The 24,958-nt window shown below is 51.4% G+C and overlaps 1 protein-coding gene across 1 annotated transcript in view; it reads right to left on the reverse strand.

The window, feature by feature from the left end:
* The window catches only part of PAPPA (pappalysin 1), a 254,556-nt gene that overhangs the window by 41,949 nt on the left and 187,649 nt on the right, over positions 1–24,958 (reverse strand). The window contains exons 16-19 of the mRNA XM_068552436.1: positions 19,907–20,117; positions 19,139–19,310; positions 10,618–10,765; positions 5,497–5,606 (exon numbers count right to left, since the gene is read on the reverse strand). Of these exons, the coding sequence (XP_068408537.1) occupies positions 5,497–5,606; positions 10,618–10,765; positions 19,139–19,310; positions 19,907–20,117 (641 nt within the window). The remainder of the gene's footprint in view (positions 1–5,496; positions 5,607–10,617; positions 10,766–19,138; positions 19,311–19,906; positions 20,118–24,958) is intronic.

Genomic DNA, 24,958 nt, shown 5'->3' on the forward strand with positions numbered 1-24,958 from the left:
GAGAGGCCCGCGCACCGCGATGAAGAGTGGCCCCCACTCGCCGCAACTAGAGAAAGCCCTCGCACAGAAACGAAGACCCAACACAGCCAAAAATAAATAAATAAATTTAAAAAAAAAAAGCTGAAGCCCAGAGAAGTCTAGCCCCAGGCAGAGCCAAAGACAGGAGAAAGTATCTTAAAAGAACCCCCTCATCCTAAGGCCCAGACCTGACTCCCCTTCTGATGTCTTCTGGGATGAGCCTTCTTTTCCCCTTTATTTTCCCTTGATTTATAGGACCTTCTATGAGTGAACTATGTAATTTATTTTTCCTTTTGTTATCTGTTATGGAGTTTCTGGCTTTCTTCTGGGTAAGCTTTTTAAAAACCTAGGCATTTTCCACTCTGTATCCCTTGTTTGAAGAATACCTACCATTTGGAGGTACATAATCGATATTCATTGAATGAGTTAATGAACAAATGACCAAATAAGTGAATGTCTGAGTGTGTCCAGGAGTGAACCAGGAATCGCTGGTCTCTGCACACACCTCTCCATCTATGGGCTTCCCCTCCAGGGCACAGGACAGCTCCTTCTGCACAGTGGACAGACTGCACTTCGTATTCAATCAGAACCATTCTACCTCTGACCTTTAGACTCTCGGCAGGGTTTTCCATACTGATGCCTTCTCTTCAAGGAATGAATTTCACATCCTTTGTCTGATGTATTGCATATGTTTATTATTTATAACGTGTAAGGCAGTTTCCTTGCAGAACAGAATGCATGAGAATTAGCCCTGGGTTCTAATCCTGATTCAATCACATGAGTTATGTGAATTGGGCAGTGACAACCTCTCAGAACCTCAGCTTCTTCATCTGTAAAATGGTGACAATACTTATCTCCTTGGAGTGTGAAGACACAATGAAGGGTATATATGGAACTGCCTCACAAACAGTGCCTACATGTCACAGAGAGTCAATAAATGGTACTTTCCCTTTCCTTTCCTTAATTCCCTCTCTTCCTCCTCCTCCCTCCTTCCCTTTCTTCTTCTCTTCTTTTCTTTCCTCCTTCCGTCCCTTTTTTTTTCAGGAGCTCTTTAAAAAGCCAGGATCCCAGCTACCTAGAGGCACGATAAGCCTCTGAGGTTGTGAGTGGCACTTCCAATTGGGAAGCTTTCTCGGCACCCTGAGCAGGGGGAGTGCAGGGCCGACTGGAGGTGCTCCTTAGGAGCTGATGGAAGAGAAGCTGCCCCCCTAAATTCTGGATGTCCAGCCTGGAAGAGTCTGTCTCATCCAGAGGTTGTAAGCCAACAGCTTCCGGGCTACACAACCCACAGAAATGTTTGGTTTGGCACACAGAGTGCTTAACAAAAGTCAAAATTAGTTGCCAATATATAAAACATGAGAGACTTCGTATTTTAAAAACTCCAGATTTCTTGTACTCAAGAAAAAAAGGAAAATCTGGCCACACTGAACCCACATTTCCACACTGTCACACTCCGCTAGAGGCTCCCCCTTTGGCAGCCAGTGTGTGTTTTCCACAGTTGACCACAGTCTCCACCATTCCCTGCAGTCTCTCCAGCGTTGAGCCTGAGGGGTGTTTCCATCTATCATTGAGAGTTTGCATTGTCTTGCTTATTAGATTAGAGGAAGGTTTCTCTGTATCTCTACTGCTTTCAAAACTGCATACGTGGGAGGGGGCTTTAAAGGGGGGAGAACTTAAAGGAACTGAAAGGACAGAGTGTTTTTCTTTATGAAGGTAAAACATATGCCTAAAAAGAATTTCATCAGATATATACTCTAAGATTCCAGTAACATGAAGTTCAAAAATAAGCAAAACCAATATCTTGGTGGTGTGGGTACTGCCTGCCACGGAGAAGGGAAGCCCTCTCTGGGGAGTTGGAAAGGTCCCCACCCTGATCTGGGTTTCACGAGTGGACACAAACATAAAATTGATCAAGCCTAATGCTTCAGATTAGCATGTGAGCTTAATCTCAACAGGAAAAACTTTAACTGCATGTGTAATATCTCATTTCTTAAGTTGAGCAGTATGCACATGGGCAGTTGTTTTATTTTCTTTAAGTCCCTCTGTGTCTGTCTGATGTATTTATAGTAAATACTACTGCTACTGCTACTGCTACTGCTATGGGTTGGCCAAAATTTTCGTTTCGGTTCTTCCATAACATCTTACGGAAAAACCCGAACAAGGTTTTTGGCCAGCCCAATCCTATGCCTCAGTATTTAAAATACAAAATCACATGCTTGGCCTGCTTCACCCATTTATCCCACCTGTCTGGTTCCCATCGGTGTGTGAGTCTGTGACTCCTGATTTCAGTCTAGCTCTTGTTTCACAGATGCGGCAACTCTGGCACATACAGCAAGCAGGTGTTGAACCTTGGTCACCTGACTCAGCCAGCATAAACATTTAGGGAGCATCTACTGCGTGCTGGGCACTTGAGGGGTGCACCAGGGTAAATAAGGTGAGCACGGGCCCGCCTTCACGAAGGTCACCAATCCTGCACGTGACCTCAGTGTTGATATTCCACTCGTCTAGGTGGTCCTCATTCTCGTCATACGTGCCAATACACGTAAAGTGCTTAAAACAGAGCCTGTCACGCGGTAAGTGCCAGTGGTGGGCCGCAGCGGGCTCGCGTGGGCTTACGAGAGGCAACAGTGCTGATCTCTTGCGACCTGTGTTGAGTGACAGCCACTTGCAAAATCAGAAATCTGCTACAGTGAGAATATTTACGCCTCAGGAATTGGCAAGTGCTACAAATCAGAGGGTGTATTTTTGTGGAGAGCCAGTTGTGAATTATTTACCGGCCGGTGAGCGATTGTAAACATTTTGCCTTTATCATTATTATTGTAGAGGCTGCACGGGTAGCTGGAGGAGTAAACGGCAGCATCAGACTGACCTGGGTCCCTCTTCAATTCCTCGTAGGCAAGTGGCTTCTATCTCTGAGATGCCATTTCCTCTACTGGAAAAATGGAGTCTAATTCCCACCTCATAGGGGTGTGTGTGTGTGTGTGTGTGTGTGTGTGTGTGTGTGTGTGTGTGTGTGTGTGTGTGTGTGTGTGTGTGTGTGTGTGTGTGTGTGTGTGTGTGTGTGTGTGTGTGTGTGCGCGCGTGTGTGTGTGCAAATCAAGGCTGGAAGGTGTCTGATCCAATGCCCGATTCACAGCAGGCATCCATTAAATGTCAGTTGTCATCTCTCACTCTCTTATGCTGGGGACAAATGTGACAGTAGCTGGAGCGGAACCTTGGCCCTGACCATCTACCTTGTGCTGGCGCTCCGAGGTGAACCCTCAGAAAGCAGAGGAGTGATCCAGGGCCTGCTTTGGCCTGGCAGTGCCTGCACCAGCAGCTCTGTGTCTGTAGCTCTCACCACAGAAGGGGCAAGGGTGCAGCAGAGGCCAGCTTTTCTGCCTGATTCCTGGAAATCATCAATCTCTGCCCTTCGCCCTCCTCCCTTTTTCTAGCACATTTTTTCCTCCTGGATAATGAGGCCTCCGGAGACCAGTGGAGGTCTGAACCTCGTTATGGCTCTCTGGGTAGGCCGGCATCAATAAAGGCCGGCGGACCAGGGAACTGGGTGGGGGGCTGGAGCGGGCAGGCAGCGGGTGGGCGACTGACGAGGGGGGCGCTTTGCAGACTTTCAAATCCCTGGATTTATTTCACAGTGAATTATAACTGAACTCTTTAGTGCCCGGGCCTCACAGAGGGAAGGGTGGGAATTCACCTGGGGGCACCGAGGAAAGGCCTGAGTGGGAGACGGGTCGGGGAACCCGGTGTGGGTCCCAGGCACATGGGATGTGAGCGAGGTCTCCTGTGTTCTGTGTAGAGTGTAGGTCCCTGCCTTTGCTGGGTGGAAGTCAGGGTGGAGTAGAGGGAGGGCGGGATGGAGTGCAAGGAGCTCCCCGCCAAGATCCTGGCTCTGCTTCCCGCGTGACCTGGCCCAGTCCCCTCCCTCTCTGATCCTCAGTTTCTCCATCTGTACAATGAGGGGCGTGCACCTGATGATCTCCAACTTCCTTGAGACTCTGACATACAGCCTCTGTGCGTGCGCCTGGGCGCGTACAGCCCATCAGAGTACATGGGGTGCTTGGGGAGAATCTATCTGGGGACTCTGGGTCAGGAGTGGGGAGAGGCAGGCTGAGTGCAGGAAACAGATGAAGGGGCATGAGCTTAGGGAAGCAGGGTGGGCTCGTGGAGGTCCGGGAGAGTCAGGCCGAGAGAGAGGCAGAGACAACAGTGGGGATGGAGGGAAAGAACGTGGGCAGGAGGGAGGCAGAGCAAGGTCACAGAGGTATCGGGAGAAGGAAGAGAGAAAGAGCGTGAAAAAAGAGGCAGGAGAAGGAATGAAGTTGGAGACGGGCAGAGAGCGGTAGGGGGAGAGGAGGAGGAAGGCGGGGTGGAGAGCCCCGGGGTGCATGGGGGAGCAGGGGGGTGCTGGCCAGGTCCAGCGCCAGGTCCACAGGTGCAGGGTGCGGAGTAAGCCCTCACAGCCGTGCTCTCGGCTCATCGGGGAAACAGTGCGCCCGGTATCGGGATCTGCAGCAGGCGGGCAGACGGCAAGGCCTCCAGCGCCCCGGCAGAAAGGCTGAACCCGCCCTGCAGCCCTGCCTCTCTCACCTCCTCCAGCGTGAGGGGCCAGTGCCCAGAGCTGGCACATGAGGCCTGGGATCGTGCTGCCCCGGAGGACAAGAGTGGGGTCCCGACTGATCGCGTGACACCCAGGAACGTGGGAGCGGCCAGCCCCAATGTGAACATGGCCTTCCAGCCGGGGCCACAGCAGCCTGGCACCGTGGGAAGAGCAGAGCCCTTGGATGCAGGCTTGGGGTCGAGCCCTCAGCCTGGGCCATCGCCCGCTCCTGAGGTCTCAGTGTCCGCAAGGGGAGGGTGCAGACAGTGGCCCTCGCTCCACATAACCACCCTGAGAGACCAGTGGAGGTGTGAACCTCGTTCAGACCTCGTATGCTAAGCTCTGGGTGCACAAACACGGTAGGTGCTTCATACACAATTGGTGTTACTAGTTCCCCGTAGCACACATTAATTGCTTTCCACCAAATAAGCAAGGCACGAGAAAGATACCAGAAGCCTAGGCTATGGAATATCCGAGAGCTTATATTAGAGAAGCCAAGAGCACCATCCTGACAAGTGAGGACTTTCCAGTCAGGCAGACACAGGTTTGTGACCTGACTCTGCTCTTTCTATCTAGGTGTTCTTGTGGCCTCAGTTTCCTCATCTGTAAACTAGGCGCATTAGTCCTCTTACTCCTAGGCTGTCATCAGGATTCAGTGGGACAGTAAATAAAAGATCCTTAGCACAGGCCTGTCAGAGGGAAAGTATTAAACACTTAAGGGCTGGAAAAATGATGGTGAACAAGTCTTCACTCCACAGAGCAGGTGTGGCCATTAGATGCTTTCACGTATGTAGAGGGACTAAGGCAGGACCAGAGCGTGTAAGTGGTCAGCAAGGCCATTTCCCTCCCTGGGCCGCAGGTGGGTGGCCCCAGCCACTCACCTCTACCCGCGTGGGGTTCAGCCAGTGGGGGATGTCGCGGACGGTCACGTTCACTGGCAGGATGATGGACTCGCTGTTGTGGTCCAGGCACGAGGTGGCACACTCCGACCCTGAGGGGAAGCCGACAGTGAGGTGGTGGCTCAGCCCCCGTCCCCCGAAGCCAGGGGCCGCCCCACCCCCAGAGTGGACCCTGCTGCTCCCTGGTCCCCAGTGAGTGGGGACGCCCACCCTCAAGGGCAGCGGGCAGGAGTGAACGCCCCGGCAGCGCCCCCTCTGGTCTCCCTGACCGTTCTCCTGTCTCCAGTCCAGCTGGCACGCACCACCAGGCTCAGCAGCCCTCAGCCCAGTTTGGACTCGCTCCTCCTCTGCTCAGAAACCTTTCGGAGGCTCCCCGCATCCGGGACAAAGTCCCAACCCCTTTGCTCAGCATCCATGGCCTCCCATGGTCTGGTCAACCTTATCTCCCACTAACCGGCTTCACACCCTCCCACTAACCGGACAGCGCTTGGCTTCCCATCGGAGTCCCCCACTTCCTCACCTCTGTACTTCTGCCCCTGTTCATCCTGTCTCCTGAATCGTCCCCCCTGATCTGCCTCTGCACGGTCAGATCCTGCCAGTTCTTCCAAGTCCAGTTCAAATCCTCCAAGGAGCCTGCCCTGATTTCTGCAGCTGAGGGAGGGCAGCGCTCGGCACTGAGGAATCTCGCTCCAGGGTTGGTGTTACCCCCCCGTCCCTCCCTTCCCCAGTAACAGGGATGCCCTGGGAGGGCAGGGATGGGGTCGGTTCCTCTCTGAGCCTAACCCAGTGCCTGACACACAGGGTCTGCTCAGCAGGCGTCAACCAAATGAACAGTGAGCCTGTGAAGGCAGCATCAAGGTCTCAGCCCCACACCTTCCCCTCCCACACAGCTTGCATTCACGCCCTCCTCTGTGCCCTCAGGACCATCCCCGCTCCTCTCCAACTAGCGTGTGACTAGTTAATGACCCTCCAGACCTCAATCCACGTGCCGCTTGCTCGGAGGAAACCTCCATTCCCGACAGGCCAAACCCTCTCACTGGCACCCATCACAGATTTGTCACACCGGCTTGGTGACTGTTGTACCAATAGCTCTCTTCCCTGCTCGGCTGTAACTCCATGAGGCCAGCACTCTCTGTGCTCCCCCTTCTATGCCCAGAGCCTGGCACTGTGCATGGCGGATGGTAGGCACTCAGTAAGTATCTGTGAAGTGAGTGAAAGGGACAAGAGTGAATGGGTGCATGGGTGGTTGAGGAAACAAAAGAGTGAATGAATGAATGGATGACTGGCACAATGAGTGAATGATGAATGAGGTATCTCATGGTGGAGGAAGTGGGTACCTAGATGGATGAGTGAATGAATAAATGACTGGGTAATTGGATAAAGGGATGAAAACATGAATCAGGCAGTGAGTCGGTGAAGGCGCCATGACCAACAGGGACGGGGTTAGTACACAGAAGCCCTTGGTCCAGGGACTTCCTCAGTTGACTTTCAAGCTGTGGGTTAGCAAGATGACTGTGATTTGACTCATACATTCTCTGTCCTGACCTCACTGATTCTGAAGTCTCCTAAAAATCAAGCTCATCCCGTGGGATGTCCCCAGGACTCCAAAAAGGTGCTCATTCATATGGACAAAGAACTGATGCGTCAGAATCTGACCAGGGCCCTAAGGAGGTCATTCCCCTGCCTTAGTGCCAAGACCACCCTTGAACACTAAATGGTTTACAAGAGTCAACTCTCTTGAAAAATATCCTATGCTGTGAGCCATTCTAAAGGCTCCCTTCCAAACGTGTGTGTGTGTGTGTGTGTGTATACACACAGTATGTATATATGTTTATGCATACATGCAGCTATACATACATAGACACTTGTGTATGTATATATAGTTTATCCAGTGCCCTTCCTGTTGCCACCTCGTTATCCTCTTCAATCTAAGCGACTCACAAAATCTGAAGAGGTAGCAAGGGTGGGGTGGCGGGTCCAGGACAATCTTTGGAACCTCTTGAATTTAAACATGGGGCCACTGAGCCCAGAAGGTGGGGATGGGGGTATTCCCGGCCTTGTTAGTGGTTTTCACCCGTCACTGGTTCCCCTGCACACCCAGTGTCATCCCGTGCATCCCAGAGGTGAGAGCGTGCCGTGTGTGAAGCTCGGGTCACAGAGCTGGAGAGTAGGGGGACATGAATGAAAGCCTACGCCCCTCTGAACTCCAAGCCCAGCGGATGGATACGGTGGAGACACGGAGGGAAGAGAAAAGAAGGCAGCAGTGGAAGGGGACAGGGAGGGGTGAAGGGTCAGAAGAAAGAAAAGAAACGGGGGACACACAAAAGGACAAAAAAGACAAGTGATGAGAATAAGAGGGATGCCTAAGCAGTCAGAGAGGCTCAGTGGTGTGTGTCTGTCACGAGATCAGCTCTGAAGATTTTAGGGAGCAAGCGTGAAACAAGGCTGCGATGATAAAATCCTTCTGAAAAAAGAAGATGCAGCCTCTGACAAGTAGACAAAGGTTACTTATCCCAAAAGGGGGAAAAAAAAGATCAGGTCAACACAGGAGGCCGCCGCCGCCTCACGAAGCAGTCACATCTTAATTTCTCTTTCCCCGCACCTCCCCCACTGCACTGCCCTCCCCCGTGCCACAGCTCTGGGCCTCAGGACCAGGCTGCTGTGTTGTGATATATGCGCCCTAATCGGCATCATTACAGAGTGGTGATCTCACCGGTCCCCGCCTCCCCTTCCCGGGAGGAGCAGGGAAGGTGGCAGCGGCCTTGGTGGCAGCAACAACTTTCTGAGGACTCCTCACTGCCACACAAGCCTCCCCAGGCTGCTGGGGGTGGCTCCAGAACGTGGCCCCCAGCCACCAAGCTGGACACATACTTCACCCCTGCCCTGCTTACGAGGCCTTTGGTCGAGTCCCTCTCCTTGGTGAGGTGGGCTCTCCCCAGGGAGGGGCTCAGCCTGCGGGAGGAGGGAGAGCAGGCTGGGGAGTGGGGGAGAGAAGCCTCTCCCCTCCCTCCTCCGGCCACCCCCCCCCCCCTCAGTGCCCCAGGCCGCTTCTACTCTCTCAGCTCTCCCCATGCGCCCTCACCTGCCCACCACCCATCCCGGGTCACCGTATTCATAAAACTGGCATCTGCACGGCCGTGGGAGCCATGAGGAGGGGAAGGAGATTCAGGTTCCGATGTCAGACAGACTGCTTTCCCTTTCTGCTCTGACCATGAAAAAGCTCAGTGGGTAAAGCAAACGCTACCATCACCCCCTCCCCCTACCTCTTGACCATTCTGTGGGCCAGCAGAGAGCCAGGCATTCTGGCTCATTTTCATGTGCCTGTGACAGGTACACACAATACAGGTACAAAGGGGCCACGAGGTGTGCTTGTGTATGTGTGCGCGAGCTACACGTAGGTTTATGGGTGACGAATCTGTGTGGTGCCTCGCTGAAGCGTGCGTGCTAGGCATGGGCTCACCACATGATGTGTGTGTTTGCATCTGGTTGTTAAGCATTTGTGCTTGTTTATTTGTGCCTATATGAATATATGTGCTTGAATGTGTCAGTGGATGCAGACGTGCAGGAGGTCTGTTTTTCATCAGAATTTTTTCTCCCAGGGTTGCTCAAGGCCAGTCATGAGTGTGACTGAGTATTCACGTGCATGCCCTGACTGAGTTGGGGACAGGGACCCCATCACAGACAGAAGTGTCCAGAGCCATGAACACCCCTCAGGGATAATGGAGAGGAGAAAGCCTTGGCCTTGGGATGGAACAGCCAAAGCTACTTGCCATTGCTACACCTGTTGCCCCAACTTTCTAGAAAGCTTATACTGGCAGGCCCTATAAATCCCACCTCTCTGCAACCCTCCTGGTCAGGGTCCTTTGGATCGGTGGCTCGGCAAGATCTTAAAGTACCTCTGGAATCAGCAGGGACAGCAAACATGTCCATGGGTGTTTTCTGACCCATCCTGGACTAAGAAGGAGGGTTGATCCCTACTCTAAGTTCAGGGGAAGAACCTCTGCACTTGGAGGCTACATGTTTCCATCTTTAAAAGGAAGTGGTCAGGCCCCCTCACGCCTCTGCTCTCCAGCCATGGGCCTCCCTCCTGGACATGAAACGATAGCTCGTTTTACGAGCTGAGGAACACATTGTGTGGCTGGGAGTGAGTGTCTGCACAGATAACCTTCTGCTCCAGACACCCCTGGTGACTGTCCCATAAATCACACTGGCCATGAGAAAGGACGTCCAATTCCCTGGGCTTTTCATCATGGTCAATTAGGGAATCAGCCCAAGAGGTCAGTATCACTGCCCTCAACTGAGGTTAGACTCAATGCACACCCAGCTCCCCAGAAAGCCACGGGCCTGTGATTAATGCGTCTGTCCAGACACCTGGTTTCAACCAGGCAAACTCCTGGCATCAAACCCCAGGTTGTCTCCCTTCACTTGGCAAGCTGGCCTATCACCACGCAAATAGTATTCTGAAAACACTATTTATCCTTATTTAGGAGGCAACTGGAATGCCATGGAAAGAACTCAGGCTTTGGAGCAGGACAGGTTGCAAAGATCCCTTTGAGTCTCAATTTCCTCATCCGCTAAAGGTTATTGAGAGGATACGAGATAATGCCTCTACAGTGCTTGGTGCAGCACTGACCCACAGTCGGTACTACGAATGATCAGCATTACGTAAATGTTAAGATTAACAACAAAGCCTGCCACACTGGACCACTATTGCTTCCCTAAATAGGATGCGTGTTTTCATACCTCCCTCCCTTTGCCTCATGATTCCTTCTGCCTGGAATGCCATTTCTCGCCCCACAAGCTCTTGCAAATCCCTGTATAAGCATCCCTTCCTCTGGGAGCCTTCTGCGTACCCGGAGGCACCGGTCAGCTGTTGTGTACTCCAGCGTAACTGTGCACGCGCACCCAACACTGCTTTGCCAGCATCCGTGCCCTGAACTCTCTCTCTGGGAGGACACGGTCTGGTCTCATTCCTCTTCGTTTCCCCAGTGCCTCATGCAAGGTCTCACATAGTACAGCTGCCCAACTCCTTGGCAAGGCGTGAGCCCCGAGCTCCTGGAAGGATGCGCCCTCCCACTGCTCACCCCGACACGCCCGTCGTACCGATGCCGTAGCCTTCAGGGCACTGCAGCTTGAGGTTGCTGTTGAGCTGGTCCGGGGCTGAGCACTGGCCTTGCATCTCCTGGCAGACGTGGAAGGAGCCGCTCCAGGTGCCATCCTTCCGGCAGTGGATGACGTTGCTCCCGCGCCCCTGAACGCCACAGAAGCACAGTCAGGACCAAGAGAGACCCCACCCTCCACAGAAGAAGCCTCTGAGTGTTGCATCTCCCCAGAGCTCTGAAAATGTTAAAAAAACAAGTTCTTAACAGTGGTGGAAACCCAACCGCCCTCAGACAGAGGAACTGTAATATCTCCATTCTACAGACAGGGAAACTGAGGACTCAGTGTGGGAACACACTTGCTCAAAGCATCCTGGAGAGTTTAACTCCCAGGTTTCCTAAATCTTAGTAGTGCTCTTTCGGAGATTTCAATCGGAGAAATTTGTTCTGCTTGTTTGTTTGGTTTTTTTTAACTGAGAAGGTGGGGCCCACGTGCACCCCCAACGTGTACTGTGAGTAAACATGGGTCCTGGAGCTGTCTGGAAGGAGACAGGCATACACCAAGGCTCGTTTCCTCTCAATCGATGAGAAAGCGTCCCAGGCCAGGGCTCTGCCATGTGCTAAGCAGGCAACCTTGGCTCCGCTGAGGAGCCTTCTCTTCCAGGGCTTCCCTCCTCTCCTTCCCCTTCCCTTCCTTCTTTCTGCTCCATTCCATTCCAGCAGTAATGGCACCGAGAGGGTGGTGGGGGGATACTTACATCTGTGCCCTCCCCCCCTGAGTCTTTAAAACAGGCAACATTTCCCATTTCTCAATCTTCTGCAAAGTCACGGGCAAATGCAGCCTGCAGACGTGGTCCTTCCTCCAAACCGCTTTGCACGTCTAAGATTCTAACGGGAGGTGTCCAGCTTTGTCAAAATTTCAGAACCACCCTTAAATCCCAAGATTGTTTCTTAGTGCCCACTCTGGGTTCAGGACCGTGGGATCGTGAGATGAAGTGAGCCAGCGTGAGCCCCAGGAAGCTGGGAGGGAAGACAGTCCCGTGAGCCGCCAGCCACGCCAGCGTGATCGTGCTCAGTGACTGCGCTGTGTGCACCTGGCGAGAATAACCGGATGTGAGGGGAAATCTGGGAAGGCCTCTGAGAGGAGGTGACATACGGAAAAGAGTTTTCAAGATTCTCTGTGGAATCAGGCAGAACAGGGAGGGAAGGACATCTGTGGAAGGCCAAAGGGTAGGTGCAAGTTCGGGAGGGAGGGAGTCGGGGAGGATGAGCTGGTACGGCAGGTAAGGTGTGGAGCCTTAAACAGCCACTTATGGAGTCTGGACTCTACCCCTGGGAGTTGAGAACCATGGGTAGTCTCTGCACAGTGGGGCCTCCTGTGTGAGAACAAGCTGTATATCGTCTCCCTCTTTCACATTTAGGATGAGAAGAGAAACTCTACGAGGCCAGAGCAGCTGACCACGCTCCACCAATGAAAATGTCTGCAGAATGGCTCCCATGCCCTTCAGCTGCCACTCAGGCCCCTGCGTCTGGCCTCCAGAGCCCTCAGAGCCTTAACTCTGCCTGATTCTCCAGCTCCCTGCTCCCCACGGCACTACCGCTAACCTTGAACTCCATCAATTGCCTGCATTCTTGAATGCACCACGTGAGGTGTCACACAGCCATGCTTCTCCTTCTGTCTGCTCTGTCCCTCTTCCCTGCCCTCTTGCCCAAACACCGGCACAGACTTTTTCTGGCACAAGCCATTCTGTCCTAATGCCACCCCGGTCCTGCAGAGAACACTACCTGAAGGTCTGTGACACCCACTGCCTCTTTATCATCTGCTCCCTCCTAGACGATGAGCTCCTTAGTCATCCCTGCGTCCCCAGGGCCTTCCACAACACTTAACAGGTCCTGGCCTTTGGTCCATTCGTTCGTCACTCAGTATTTTTGTTCACTCAAGAACTGTTTAACAAAATATGGAGTCAACAGGTGACAGTTACGGAAGGAATTTGTTTAAAACACAAGAAGAGAAATGAATGCATGAATCAAGAAATGAGAAAATGAAGAAATGAATGAATACGGGAATAAATGAATGAGTGCACACGTGAGAAAATACACTCTTGGAAAGGGCTGATGCAGGCTGAAGCTCCCGTGTCTGACGAAACAGCTGCAAGGAGAGGGGATTTACAGAGAAAGGGGGCCCCTCTCTGGGCCTCACGTGGACCAGCATGAGGAGGGTCCAGTTGTGGTGGAAGCCTCTGTGGCCACGGAGAAGGGTGGCCCATCCCGAGCACGCAGCTGTGGGATGATTGCTGAGTCCACCCAGAGGTTCCACGTGAGCTCAGGGAAAGTGTAGGCAGCTTCGTGTGGCTTCAGAGAACCCCGACTCTCCCTCCCAGAGCCCCAGGCCCCGTGATTCTGCTGGGCCCTCACGGGAGTAGGAAACTGACCCCAATTTCCTGGAGCCTTGGCCTGGGCCTATGATGCATTTGGCCTCCAGCCCCTGAAGGGCTGCAGACCTCAGCACTATGTGGGCCAGAGCTGGCTGGAGAGCTCGGTTTGCAACACAGAATGTATTAGAACTGACTGGAATCTGCTCAGGGAATTTCAGACTGGGGAGGCTCCACTATAGAAGGTGGGAGCGTAAAGGTATTGGTCTTGCTACCTCTTGACTCTCTCCCTCCTGCCCAGTTCATCAGACACTTTCTGCTGCTGACTAAATCGGCGTTACAGGGGACAGAATCCTTCTGGACTGGACTTTCAAACAAGGCTTACTTGAGGGCTGGCAGTCCAGGGCGGGCTTCTACAGTGGAACCCAGATGACGTGTCCAGCCTCATCTCTTGCTACACACATGTCCTTCCTGCTAGCCTGTGGTCACCTGTCTCTCCTGCACACTTCTCTTGCTTCCCACCACCATACCTTTGCCCCTACTGTGCCCTCTGCACGGCAGACCTTCTGGAGCCTCTCACGATTTCCGAATCCTCCTTTGGGAATAGCTTTTGGTGCACTCAGGGCTGCCTGCCACCTGGTGCAGACCCTCAGAGTAGATCCACGATGTTGAGTCTAGTTTGATCAGAGATGACCTGACATTGAGGATCCAGTCTGGGAAGACCAGAGACCACGGGGCAGGGGACCCACTGTGTGTACTTGGCTCCAAGTGCACAGTGCTGCACGCCAGGGTGAAAATTCTCACCAGGGGGCTGAGCATCCCTCAGCAAAGCATTTTGCCTCTCTGTGCCCGTGCATCCATCCGTAAAAAAGCATACTGTGCTCTCTCGACCCCTCTTTAGCTACACAGGTCCACAAAGAGCCGAAGGCATATAATATAGTATCAAATACCTATTATGTGCCAAGTGTTCTACGCACATTTAAAAATGCTTTTAACAATGTAGTTAGTGTAGAAATTATGTCCCTTTTACAGATTTGGAAACTGAGGCTCAGCTAGGAAGTGAAAGATGAGTTTTTAAATGATATTGGTGTAATGGTTAAGAGTATGGACTTAAGCCAGCTGCCCAGGTTCAAATCCCATCTCTGCAACTTTCCTACTGTGTAGACTTGGGGAAGTTCCTTAACTTCTCTCTGCCTCAGTTTCCTCAACTGTTAAATAAGCCTGCAGTTCACGGCCTGAGAAAGTCACCGCGAGGATTAAGTGAGTTAGGTTACGTGAAGCATTTAGAGCTTAACACACACATCAAGCTCTCTAGGGGTTAGCTGAGCTCTTTAACCACCCTGTTGCACTGTCTCTAAGGGAACTTCAGAATCAGCCCAAGCATCACCCACATTTTAGAAACGGCAGCCACCAAAATAGGGAGGCAGCAGGCCCAAGTCACGGAGGTCATCGGGGCCAGAGCCAGACCTCTTCCTGTAAGCCTCTGAGCTTTACTACAATGCAGGGGAGGGGCGGTGGGGAGGAGAGGCTGGGGGATGAGTGGAGAGGGAGACCTAGACTTCTTCTACTTAGCAGAAATGAAAATAAACAAAATAATGGCAGAGAGAAACATGGCACCGTCAGAGCAAGGCAGAACCGCAAGGTGCAGTGCAGGATATAAACAGTTAAGCTTTGGAGGCAGCCTGACCTAACAACTGGAGTCTCAGTTCTACCTGGACTTCCTAGTTGTATAAGGTGGGCAAGCCACTTTACCTCACTGAACCACATCTTCCTCATCTTCAAAATGGGACAGTAATGCCAGATGCTATGGGGCTTAAATGAAATAGTCTGTGTAAAGCACTGAGCCCAGACTGAAATGTAGTAAATGCTCAATAAATCACAGCTGCTGTTCACTCTTTGCCTATGTGTCCAGTCAATGGCCTTACATGCATTTTGCTTCCTCCCAGTGAGATACAGGGGTGGCACGCAGCTCCAGGAGTAAGGATGGGCAGAAAATGTGGCTTGTGCAATGACTTGGTTAGGAGATCTGAGACTCTGTGTCAGATCTGACTCTGCTGGTATCAATAACTTGCTGTGTGACTTGAGGTATGTTGCTTCCCCTCTCTGGGCTCCAGTGGTCCCATCTATAAGGTAAGTGGGTTGCAGTAGAAAAATCTCTTGAGGTCTGGCCCACCTCCAACATCATATGGGCCTGGGATGTCTCTGACTTCCTCTAGGAAGCCCTGCGTTCTCGGGCAAGCATATGACAACCCTGAAACTAGAAGCTGCCCCTGCTCCGGGAGGCATTATACATATGAGAGCTGTGCTGTGTCCAGAGCAGACCCAGAAAGGCAGGGCCAGCTGCACACCACTAGTGGCAGAAAGGCTTTTACATCCTTCCTCTGTGATCCGTGCAAAGAACTGGGTGCATTCCTGGCTCCACTCCCACCCATCCTCTCTGGCTCCTGCTGCGTTGCTGAAGTCCACCACTGAGTGCATTACTTCCTTCCGAAAGCACCTTTAGCTTCTTCCTCTCCTGCTGCAGCCCCTGTGCATGCATCTCCCACAGACCCTGCCCCCATCCCAAGACAGCCCACTCCCCTAATCACCTACAAAGCCCCCCACAGCGCTTCTCACTGTGCTATCACCTCGGACAGCTCAGGAGCATCTGAGTTGGATTAAATGCTGAGACAATTAGCACTTCTCCCCAGTCGCCTGGAGATGGAATCCCTGTCCTTTGCCACTCGCCTGCCCTGGAAATGTCTGGAGACAGTGGGAAAAGCAGGGCCCTGGAGCCAGTCATCACCACCTACTAACTCATAACCGTGGGCAAGAGCTTGGCTTCACAAGCTCTTTCTTCCCTTATCTGCAAAATGGGCATATTGCTTCTTTTTTCAGAAGTTTATTATGAGGTGTCAAAGTGAGAGCAAATCTGTGGCTGCAGTTTGGCAGTCAGGAAATACTTAAAAAAATTTTTTTTAAAAGCTGTTATTGTTAAGGTTCTCTGTCTTGGTTTACAGGGATAATAACACTATAAATTCTGGAGCTGAACTGTTCAATATGGTAGCCACTATACAAGTGTGGCGGTTTACATTTAAATTTGAATGATTTAAAATTAAGTAAAATGTAATATTTAGCTGTTCAGTCACTTAGCCGTGTTTCAAGCGGTCCATAGCCACACGTGGCTGGAGCCCACCATACTGCACAGCGCAGACATGGAACATTTCCATCATAGCAGAAGGTTCTATGGGGTTAGGGTTCATCTAGAGAGTCTATATATTCTACAGGTTTATGTGAGCAAGAGGTCGGGTTCCTATGGTTCCTATTGGTCTCCCCAACCTAAATCCTGGCCTCATGCATGATGGTTGACTTTCTGGGGCTAGCTACCGACAGAGGGCTAACTTTCAAGCCATTGCCTTTGTTTCCAGGTTCTGTAAGAGCCCACGTGGCACATCATGATGCATGTGGCATCTCTCCACTAGAAGTGACCTTAGAGGCAGGCTAGTTCACTTGTGCCTTCCCCAAGGCTGCCATGCATGGTGGCATAGGTTGTACACTCTACAGTTCCAGGGGTTACTCATAGACATGCCTTACTTTCATTACCTCATTTAACCCTCACAAATAAACTGTAAGGTAGGTAGCATTATTTCCCCTCCCCCATTTTATGAATGAGGAAACTGAAGCTTGAAGAGTTAAACAACTTGCCCAAGTCCTCCGGCTAGTAAGTGGTGAAGCCAGGACCAGATCCAGCATCATACTGGCTCCCAAGGAATGAATGAAGTCGAGGTTTGATTTGCTAATTTGCTTTTAGGGGCAGTGGGAAGGAGTACGTGAACCTCCCCTGCAACAGCCCCTGTCCTCTCTCGCCAGGATCTGGAACTTGTTTGGAAAGCAAAGAATTCTCGCTCCACACAAGCTGTTTGATTCAAGATACTCTGTGCCGTACGTTTCAGCTGTGCTTACAGGCAGCAAGAGGGGATCTGAGGTGAATACTAGATTTGGCTCTCAGGCCCCTGGTCTGAGGGTAGAGGAAATTCATTTGCAGTACAAACTAGAAACGTCAATTGTATTAGGAGCCCATTTGGCATGCGTTCCCTCATTCTTTTAGCCGGCAAGCAATACCCTGCTCCTTTGTGTCTGGCCTCTCTGCCAGTTGCCAAACAGAACTGCTTGAGTCGTCTGATAAATCTACATTTTCCTCTCCTTTAAATACAAACTGGCCATGAAAGGTACTTGGCAGGCCGCAGGCAGACTGGGTTTCGGTTTGATAACGTGACCACGGCCAGAATATTATTCGGCTCAGCAGTTCTGGTAACTGTTAGCAACAGTTTTATGTAAGGGAGCGAGAGGGAAGTTGATCGGCTGCGTGAGGCCATGGTAATCTCTGGCCTTTGCTTGTTCTCGGCACTGGCTTCTGCTTCCCTGGCAGCCGGGGATGGGAAGGACTCGGGTACACAGACATCCCTGAGTTTTTCAGGTAGTGCCTATTGGATTCGGTCTGTCCACAGCTGGGGGGGGACCTGGGTTCCGATTCTGACTCAGCCGACACCAGCTATGTCACCCTGGGTGGGTGAGTGACTCTCTCATCTGGAAAATGAGGAGACTGGCCTGCATGCTCACGGCAGCTCTTTCTCAAGCCCGGTCACTTCCTGAGCACCTATTAGGTGCCTGGCACTGTCCCAAGTGCTGAAAACACAGGGAAGATGAAAGCTGTGGTCAGGCATTTCAGAACCTGGCAGGGGGGAATGTGAAATGAATTACAATGCAGTGTGGTCGATGCCGTGAATGGGGGGGACCCCTAGGAGGGGCACGGAGCCCACAGTGGAAGGGTCAGGAAAAGGTCCTTGGAAGGCGGGCTACCTGGGCTGAATTGTGAAGGATGGTTAGGAGTGAGGTGGCTGGAAAAGGTGACAGGGGCTTTTTCACAGAGAATGCCCAGGTGAAGGGGAGATCCGTCTTACTGCTGATGGGGGAGACGTCCTGAATGCACAGGTGGGATTTATCCTAAGGGAGATGGGGGTTGCTGGTTCACAAAGGGCTTTGAGCGGGGGAACTGTTATGATCACATCTGCGCTCTCAACAAACCACTCTGGCTGAAATGCGAACAGTACACTGGAGGGAGGCAAGGAGAAAGCAGGGAGATGGTCAGGAAGCTGCATGGCGGCCCGGGAGAGCGATGTTGGTGGCCTGAGACAGGGTGGTGGCACTGGAGACACGTGAGAACAGTTCAGGAGCTGACTGAGAGAGAGGACGGGTAGGACTTGGTGGCCACTTGGATGTGGGAGCGGGAGTGAGAGGGGTTGAGGATGTTGCTTTGACAGTGTCTGGTGTTTGGTAGGTGCTAATAAAGACTAAGGACTGACAGGGGGAGAAACTTGCACTGGGGCCCAGTTGGCTGAACGCTGGCCTTGCACACCTGTGAGTCATGGGGCTTGAGGTGTCAACCCTAAATGGTTGGTTCTCTCAGGGGTGGAGCTCCTTGTGGACTTAAGTCTTCTTTGGAGCCAGCTGGCTCCTCATTCTCTTTCCCATTCTTGATTCCCTACCCGTCTTAGTGGGCGGAGGTGGGGGAGTATGTGTCAGGAGGAAGGAAAACGCGGTCACAGAAGTCCTTCCGCAGGGCCGGCAGGAGTGTTGGACTCTGTCTCAGTTACGTGTGGATTGAGATAAAATTCCATCTCCCTCTGTCCTTCCTTCTTCCACGGTATCCTCAAAACTGTCCATCTAGTCTAAATATGGTTCCCTTTCTCTTTATGCTTGAGGAGCCAACTGACGTCTCAAGATAGTGAAAGTCATGATTTTAAGTATTTCAGGGACCAGCATAAGTGGTGATGGTGGTAGAAAGTTGGCAAAACAGCCTTGGTCACTCCTTAACTCGGATCGACTTCATACACTGGGATTCCACACGTGATTTCTTTCATAGGCGTTCGGAGCTAAGAATCTCTGAACCAGTAAAAGGCAGTGATACAGGTAGGACAACACGGCTCAGAGAGATCACAAAGAAAGATGGCGAGAACCCAGCTCCTTACGTCTGCGTTGCTGACGTTGCTATTACGCACTCCTGGCATCCGCAGAGAGTCTCCTAGCGGGCGTGGTTCTTAAAACACTGGCCGGTCTTTGGTAAGCAGAGAGGAGCGGGACCTAAGTATAGACCTCAAGTTCAAGGAGTCTCACCTGGGTGGCATCGCTGTCTTCACACTTGACCCTGCACTCGCTGTTGAACTGGAAGCCGTCCGTGCACTGGTACAGCCCGTGGAACTTCGGTGGAGGAGGGTCACACGTCACAGGAACACAAGCCCCCTCCTGCCAGCTGCCGTCTTGGGTGCACTGGGTCTTGAAGGCCCGTCTTCAAGGAAGAGATAAAAGAAGAGACATCTCAAGGACCCGATGGCTGGAGCCATGCTCTGCACCCACGTTTCTCTGGAGCCGGCTGGCCTCACGTCTCCCTTTCCCCTTCCTGATTCCCTGCCTGCCCTGTTGGGTGGTAGGGGTTAAGGTAAACGTTCCTTTCTCAGGACCAAGCAAGAGTTACCTGTGGACTGCAATAAAATTCAAGCCCTGCTGGCCCATCTCCTCTGATGGATCCTGGCGCAAGGATGGTATCAATACCCACCATTTACTATACACCAGGCGCTTTGCAAGCACTTTACATATACATCCTCGTTCATTTTTCACAGCAGTCTTGTGTGGTAACTGTTACTATCATCCCCATCTTATTGCTGAAAAACAGAGGCCCAGAGAAGTGAAGTCACTTGCCTGAGGGCACACAGCCAGCAGGCAGTTGTTAACAATATCCTCCTAGATTCCAGCCGCCAGAGAGAATGGGAGGAATGGTGGGTATTGTCTCTAGCAGAGAAGTGAGCACTTCCTTCTAACCAGACAGCAAGACCTGGCTCTCCTCCCCCCAGGCACCTGTGAGTTTGCCTTTGCAGCCCCACTTACTTCTTTGACTTCCGGGAGGAGCCGGGCACGTGGTATCCGGGTCTGCACTTGTACTTGCAGAAAGAGCCCACCTTGTGCTTGTTCTCCCGGCAGCGGGCCGTCTGGAGGTCTGCGTTGGGCACCGGGGGTGGAGCCAGGCACAGGAGCTCGCACAGGGCCTCTGGGAAGGACCACAGCCCGTCCTCCATGCAGGTCAGGAGACTGTTGTTGCCTGGAGGACACAGGCAGGCAGGGTTAGCAGGGGGTGGGTGGGGTCGGGATGGGGAGGGTGGTCTCTGATAGCGCAATTCAAGCACTGCCTGGACTGAAGCCAACGTGAAGAACCAGAGGATCGCTCACATATAATTCCAGAACCTTCCACTTACAACTGAGGAACCTAGGGAGAGAAAGAGCTGCCACAAAAACAAAGGAGATGTAACTCGGGGAGTGACGTACCCCATGTCTACAGTGAATTAAAATTCAAGGCTCCTGACTCTTGATTCTGAAACCTCTTATACTGCATAGAAAAGAGAACTCCATAATCCTTCAATCCATCCTCCCTCCTTTGCCATGGACATTCGAGCCCAGAGATGAAGGCACTTGCCCTCTCATAATTGGCAGAGCAAGCTCCTATCAGAATCATCTCCGACCTCTGGGATCAGTGTGCTGTGTGACCTCTAGCTGCCACTCCCTCTCTGAGCCGTGTACCCCTGTATTTGTCCTAGCCCCCCTTATGCCTGGAATTGAGAGCGTTGTGGTATCTGGAGGTTTGATCTTCTTTTCAGGCCCCAGTATTCGGTGAAGCTTTGCCAAAGCGGCTGAGAAATGAGCACGTCCCCCATAGCCCGTGCCAGCTCCAACAGACGTGCTGATTGCCATCGGGAAGCCGGCCTGATGGGGAACGTTACACATGAAAGTAAAACACGGGGACTCAGGCTTTTCACTGCCAGGTCATATATTATCGATGCACAGCCTGCCCCAAACCTCCCCAAGACAATTAGAGACGGACCTGAAACTTGGATCTCTCAACCAAACTGTCCTCTTCCCCGTTATTCTTGAAAGGTGTTGACAACCAGGACTGGAATCACATGGGAGGCTCCGGGATTGGGAAGTTGGAGGGGTGACTGGGATGAAACTGACAGTTACTGATCGTTTACGACGCACTGAGTACTTCTGCTACGTGATCTCGTTTATTCTCACCACAGTGCTCTTGGTAGGATGACTCCCGTTTGGAAACAGAGACTTCAGAGAGACAAGTGACTTGACCAAGTTCTCCTGGTTAGTAAAAGACGAAAGTGGGGTTTAAAGCTGATTCTGTGGTTTTTAATGGCAAGTTGGCTATACTTGCTCAGCAGAGCTCTCAGGATCTATTCTGAGAGAGCCAAGCCCCAAGTCTCCTATCTACAGAGAGAAAGCAAATGCTCCTGCCTTTCAGGGTGATGAGAAGATAAGATGAAACAGCATTTATGAACTGTGCTGTCAAATTCCTTATTTGCTTCTTCTCTCCCGCCTTCCCTCCCTTCTTATTTTCCTCACCTCCTCCCTCTCTCCCTCCTAAACTTTGCCTTCAGTAGCAGACCTGAAAGGACCACAGGGGTCGCATGGAAGCCTTCATTCATTCAACAAGCATCTATTTAGTGCCTACTATGTGCCAGCTACTCTTGTCTACGTTGGGACAGCGCAGTGAACAAAACAAAACCCAAACCCTGCCCTCTTGGAGCTTACGTTCTAGTGGAATAGGGACGAACACATAAAAATATCCTTAAAAAGCAAACTACTTAGTAGGCTAGAAGGTGGGAAGTACTATGGAGAGAAATAAAGCATGAAAAAGAAGAAAGGTGGGAGGGCATGTAGGCTCCTCTGTTGCTTCTCTCCCCGTTCACTTTCTTCTTTCTCCTCCTGTGTCTGTGTGAGTTATCTGGGGAGTACAAGACAGTTTAGGGTCTGCAAGCCCCCCAGAGGATTCCACGTTGATAAACTGTGACACCGCAAACTACAGATATTTCTACATCAAGTAAAAAGAAAAAAGGGTGTGGAAGGATGACTCATTTGGCTTCCACAGAAGCAGAGAGGGCTCCAGAATACCAGAGACCATAAACTGCTTTTTCGCTTGGCCCTTGTGACGGGGGCAGTGTTTGGGAGAGCCCCGGCTTAGCAAGCACTTAGCGGGGAGGGGAGTGACAAAAGATAAGGGAAGCACACCCTCTCTAAATTTCCCAAGAAGGATAAAATACCTCTGGAAAAAGGGTTGAGGTGCTTTAAAAGTACACCCTACCAGCTATGCAAATCATAGATCGCGAAGTGGAAGTCACGGTTCCTTTGTGGCAAACTAACATAAAAATCGCAAAATGTTAATCAAGAGAGAAAATGCAAACCAGAAATGTACATTCTGGGAGAGGGTAAATAGGAGTTAGCCGTGTACCACAGTCAAAAGAAGAAGCACGCTAAAGCAGGAACCGGTGATTCAGGACCATGGACATGCCCCACCTCACAGCAAGCACTGAACTGTGCAGAATCAGCATTTCCACGCCCTAGCTGTGGCCGCCACCCTGCAGCCGCCCTGGGGCTTTGCAGAAAGTAGGGTAGGACACCGCTGTCCATGCCCTGCCCTCGTCCCCTTGGCTCTGACCTCTATACGTTGAAGGATGCCTACCGCACCTGCAGCCATCTGTCACTGGAGGCCTTTTGTTCTGACCAGGCAGGCTCTGCTGCACACAGGGCAAGCTCACAGCACTGAGGTGTCAGTGCTCCTGGAAGCAGCACTCAACCAGGGAAGGAGCTGCGGCATTAACAAGACAGTTTCCAGAGGAACGTTCTACCCTGTCTCCCACTCTTCCCCGGCGGGACTAAGCTCCAGCTGCCCACAGAGGTAACGGGCTTTAGAAGAGATCCTGACGCTTCTATCATTTCCATTGCCTCCTTTTCTCATTCCTCTCCCTGTGTTTCCTGGGAGAACATGACTCAGGACACGAGGTGAAGGCATTTCTGAGCCTGGAATCCCCGGTTGAGGGGAAGAGTGCCGATGTCAGAGACGGTGTCAGAAAGTTATGTGACCCTGTACTTTTGTTTGTTCATCTTTTAAAGTCAGGAAAATGAATCTTGCTCAGCCTGTCTACAGGCTAAGGAAATTTCAATCTCTAGTGAGTATTAAAATAACAATAAATGTACTGTCAAAAGAAATATGTCTTTTTTTATTATTGTATTTTGAAGAGTATCTAGAAGACCACATTTCTTTGAGAGTGCCTTTAAGATTGAAATTAACCTAGAGTAGAATACAAGGAGGGAAATGCCAGGAGACCTATGTCTGGTTTTCTTATTGCCTTGTATACGGTCTTGGCATTGCCCACATCCTAAGGTCTGGGACTTGGTCTTGTTCATTCTTTTATTCCCAGAACCTATCCTGTGGCAAGCACATAGGAAGCCCTCAGTATCCATTTGTTAAATGCGTGGAGTATTATGAATCTACGTGTGACCTTGAACAAGTCACCTAACCTCTCTGTCCCTAAACCAAAGCTGTCTTTAAATTCTTGTCCAGCTCTAATATTTTAGGATGTGGGTAGAAGGATATTGGCCACTGTATTAAGAAAACAAAAATGCAGCTAGCTGGACCAGGATAAGGACAAACCAGCACTCAGGAGGTTGCATTAACCAAAGATAGAACAGGGAGGAGATTCAACTTCTTTGCTCCTGTTAAGAAACAGACCTTGACAGAAGTGACAGCGCAAGAAGAAGAAGAAGAACAAGGAAGACAAATAGAGAAGAGGCCTCACCCAGTGCTAGGGCTGCATAAAGTCAGGGAGAAGCTGAGGCAGGAGAAATGGAGGTACCAAGAGAAGCATGCAATCATCTGCCGATTTTAGTCCTGAAAGCACATTTCTAGGCTCCTAGAATCCCAAGGAGTTAAAGAGCAAATCTGAGCTGGGCTTGGCAGTCCCAGAAAGCATCATTTGCTCAGTAAAACTGGGCTCTCTCAGCTCCAGCCTGGGTGAGTCAGATTACATTTTGATTATTTAATTGTCCATTTCCCCCCCTTAAATGTCTGAAAGGAATTCTACCAATAGCTGTCTGTAATTGAGTCTATGAGGCAGGCCTAGGAAGAATTACTGGCGCCATCTCCTTGATCCTCCTAATAACCCAATTTGCCATTAATCCCATTTTGTAGGTGAGAAAAGTGAGTCCCTGAGTGGGAAAGTGAGCTGCTCAAACTACAGCTGGGGCTCACTCCAGGTCTGTCTGACTCCTGCGTGCTCTCTTGGCCCCGCTACAGAGCTTGCACCCAAGAGCATGGCCAAAGAGGAACTGCTGCCTAGAGAAAACCTCATGGAATCAGGAATGTGGACGAGTGGAGTATCCCAAAATCAAAACCAGTCACAGAGTAAGATTTCACCACTCCCTCCCCTTCCCCGCTGTCCAGAACGGTGTCTCTCACTTCCAAATTTCTTTACCAAGAGGCCCCGTATGTTAACAGACACAAAGAAAAAGAATGTGCTAAGATGCAGTCACAGACAGGGATAACTGATGGAGAATGTCCTAAGAAGAGGGAGCAAAGAGGCTGGAATGTTGGACACCTGCCATATAGGAAGGGCTGGGGAATGCAAAAGTGGGATTATTTCACCAGGTTGCTGGGAACGGCGTCCCTAGCAAGAGGGCACCATTTCTAGGGTCAGGACCCCTGGGTGACCTTCTGGCCCCAGTGCTGATGGTAAGTCATACGTGACCTTGCATAAATGCCTTCCTCTCTTGGACCTCAGGTTCTGCGCTGCACAGTGAAATGATTAGCCTTGGTGACCTCTAGGCTTCTCCCAGCTCTGCCCTCTGTTTCAGGGTTTGATGGGAGTTCTGGGTTGAGGGGCATGGTTTAGAAAAGGCCAAAGGGATTCTGGGGCAGCAGCTAAGAGCCCTGAAGTAAGACTAGGCTTGACTCCTGAAGCTTGAGCGACCATTCAGCGTGGAGTGGGGTGGGGGCGAGGGAGTGAGGGAGACGGGAGGAATTCTCTAAGACATAAAACTGCTGCTTGGCCTGTACCCTTATCACTGCTCATATCTAAAGGCGGCTTCATAAGCAGCTGCGTG

This window comes from Eschrichtius robustus, chromosome 10 (assembly GCF_028021215.1).
Source record: "Eschrichtius robustus isolate mEscRob2 chromosome 10, mEscRob2.pri, whole genome shotgun sequence".
NCBI classification, from domain to species: Eukaryota; Metazoa; Chordata; class Mammalia; order Artiodactyla; family Eschrichtiidae; genus Eschrichtius; species Eschrichtius robustus.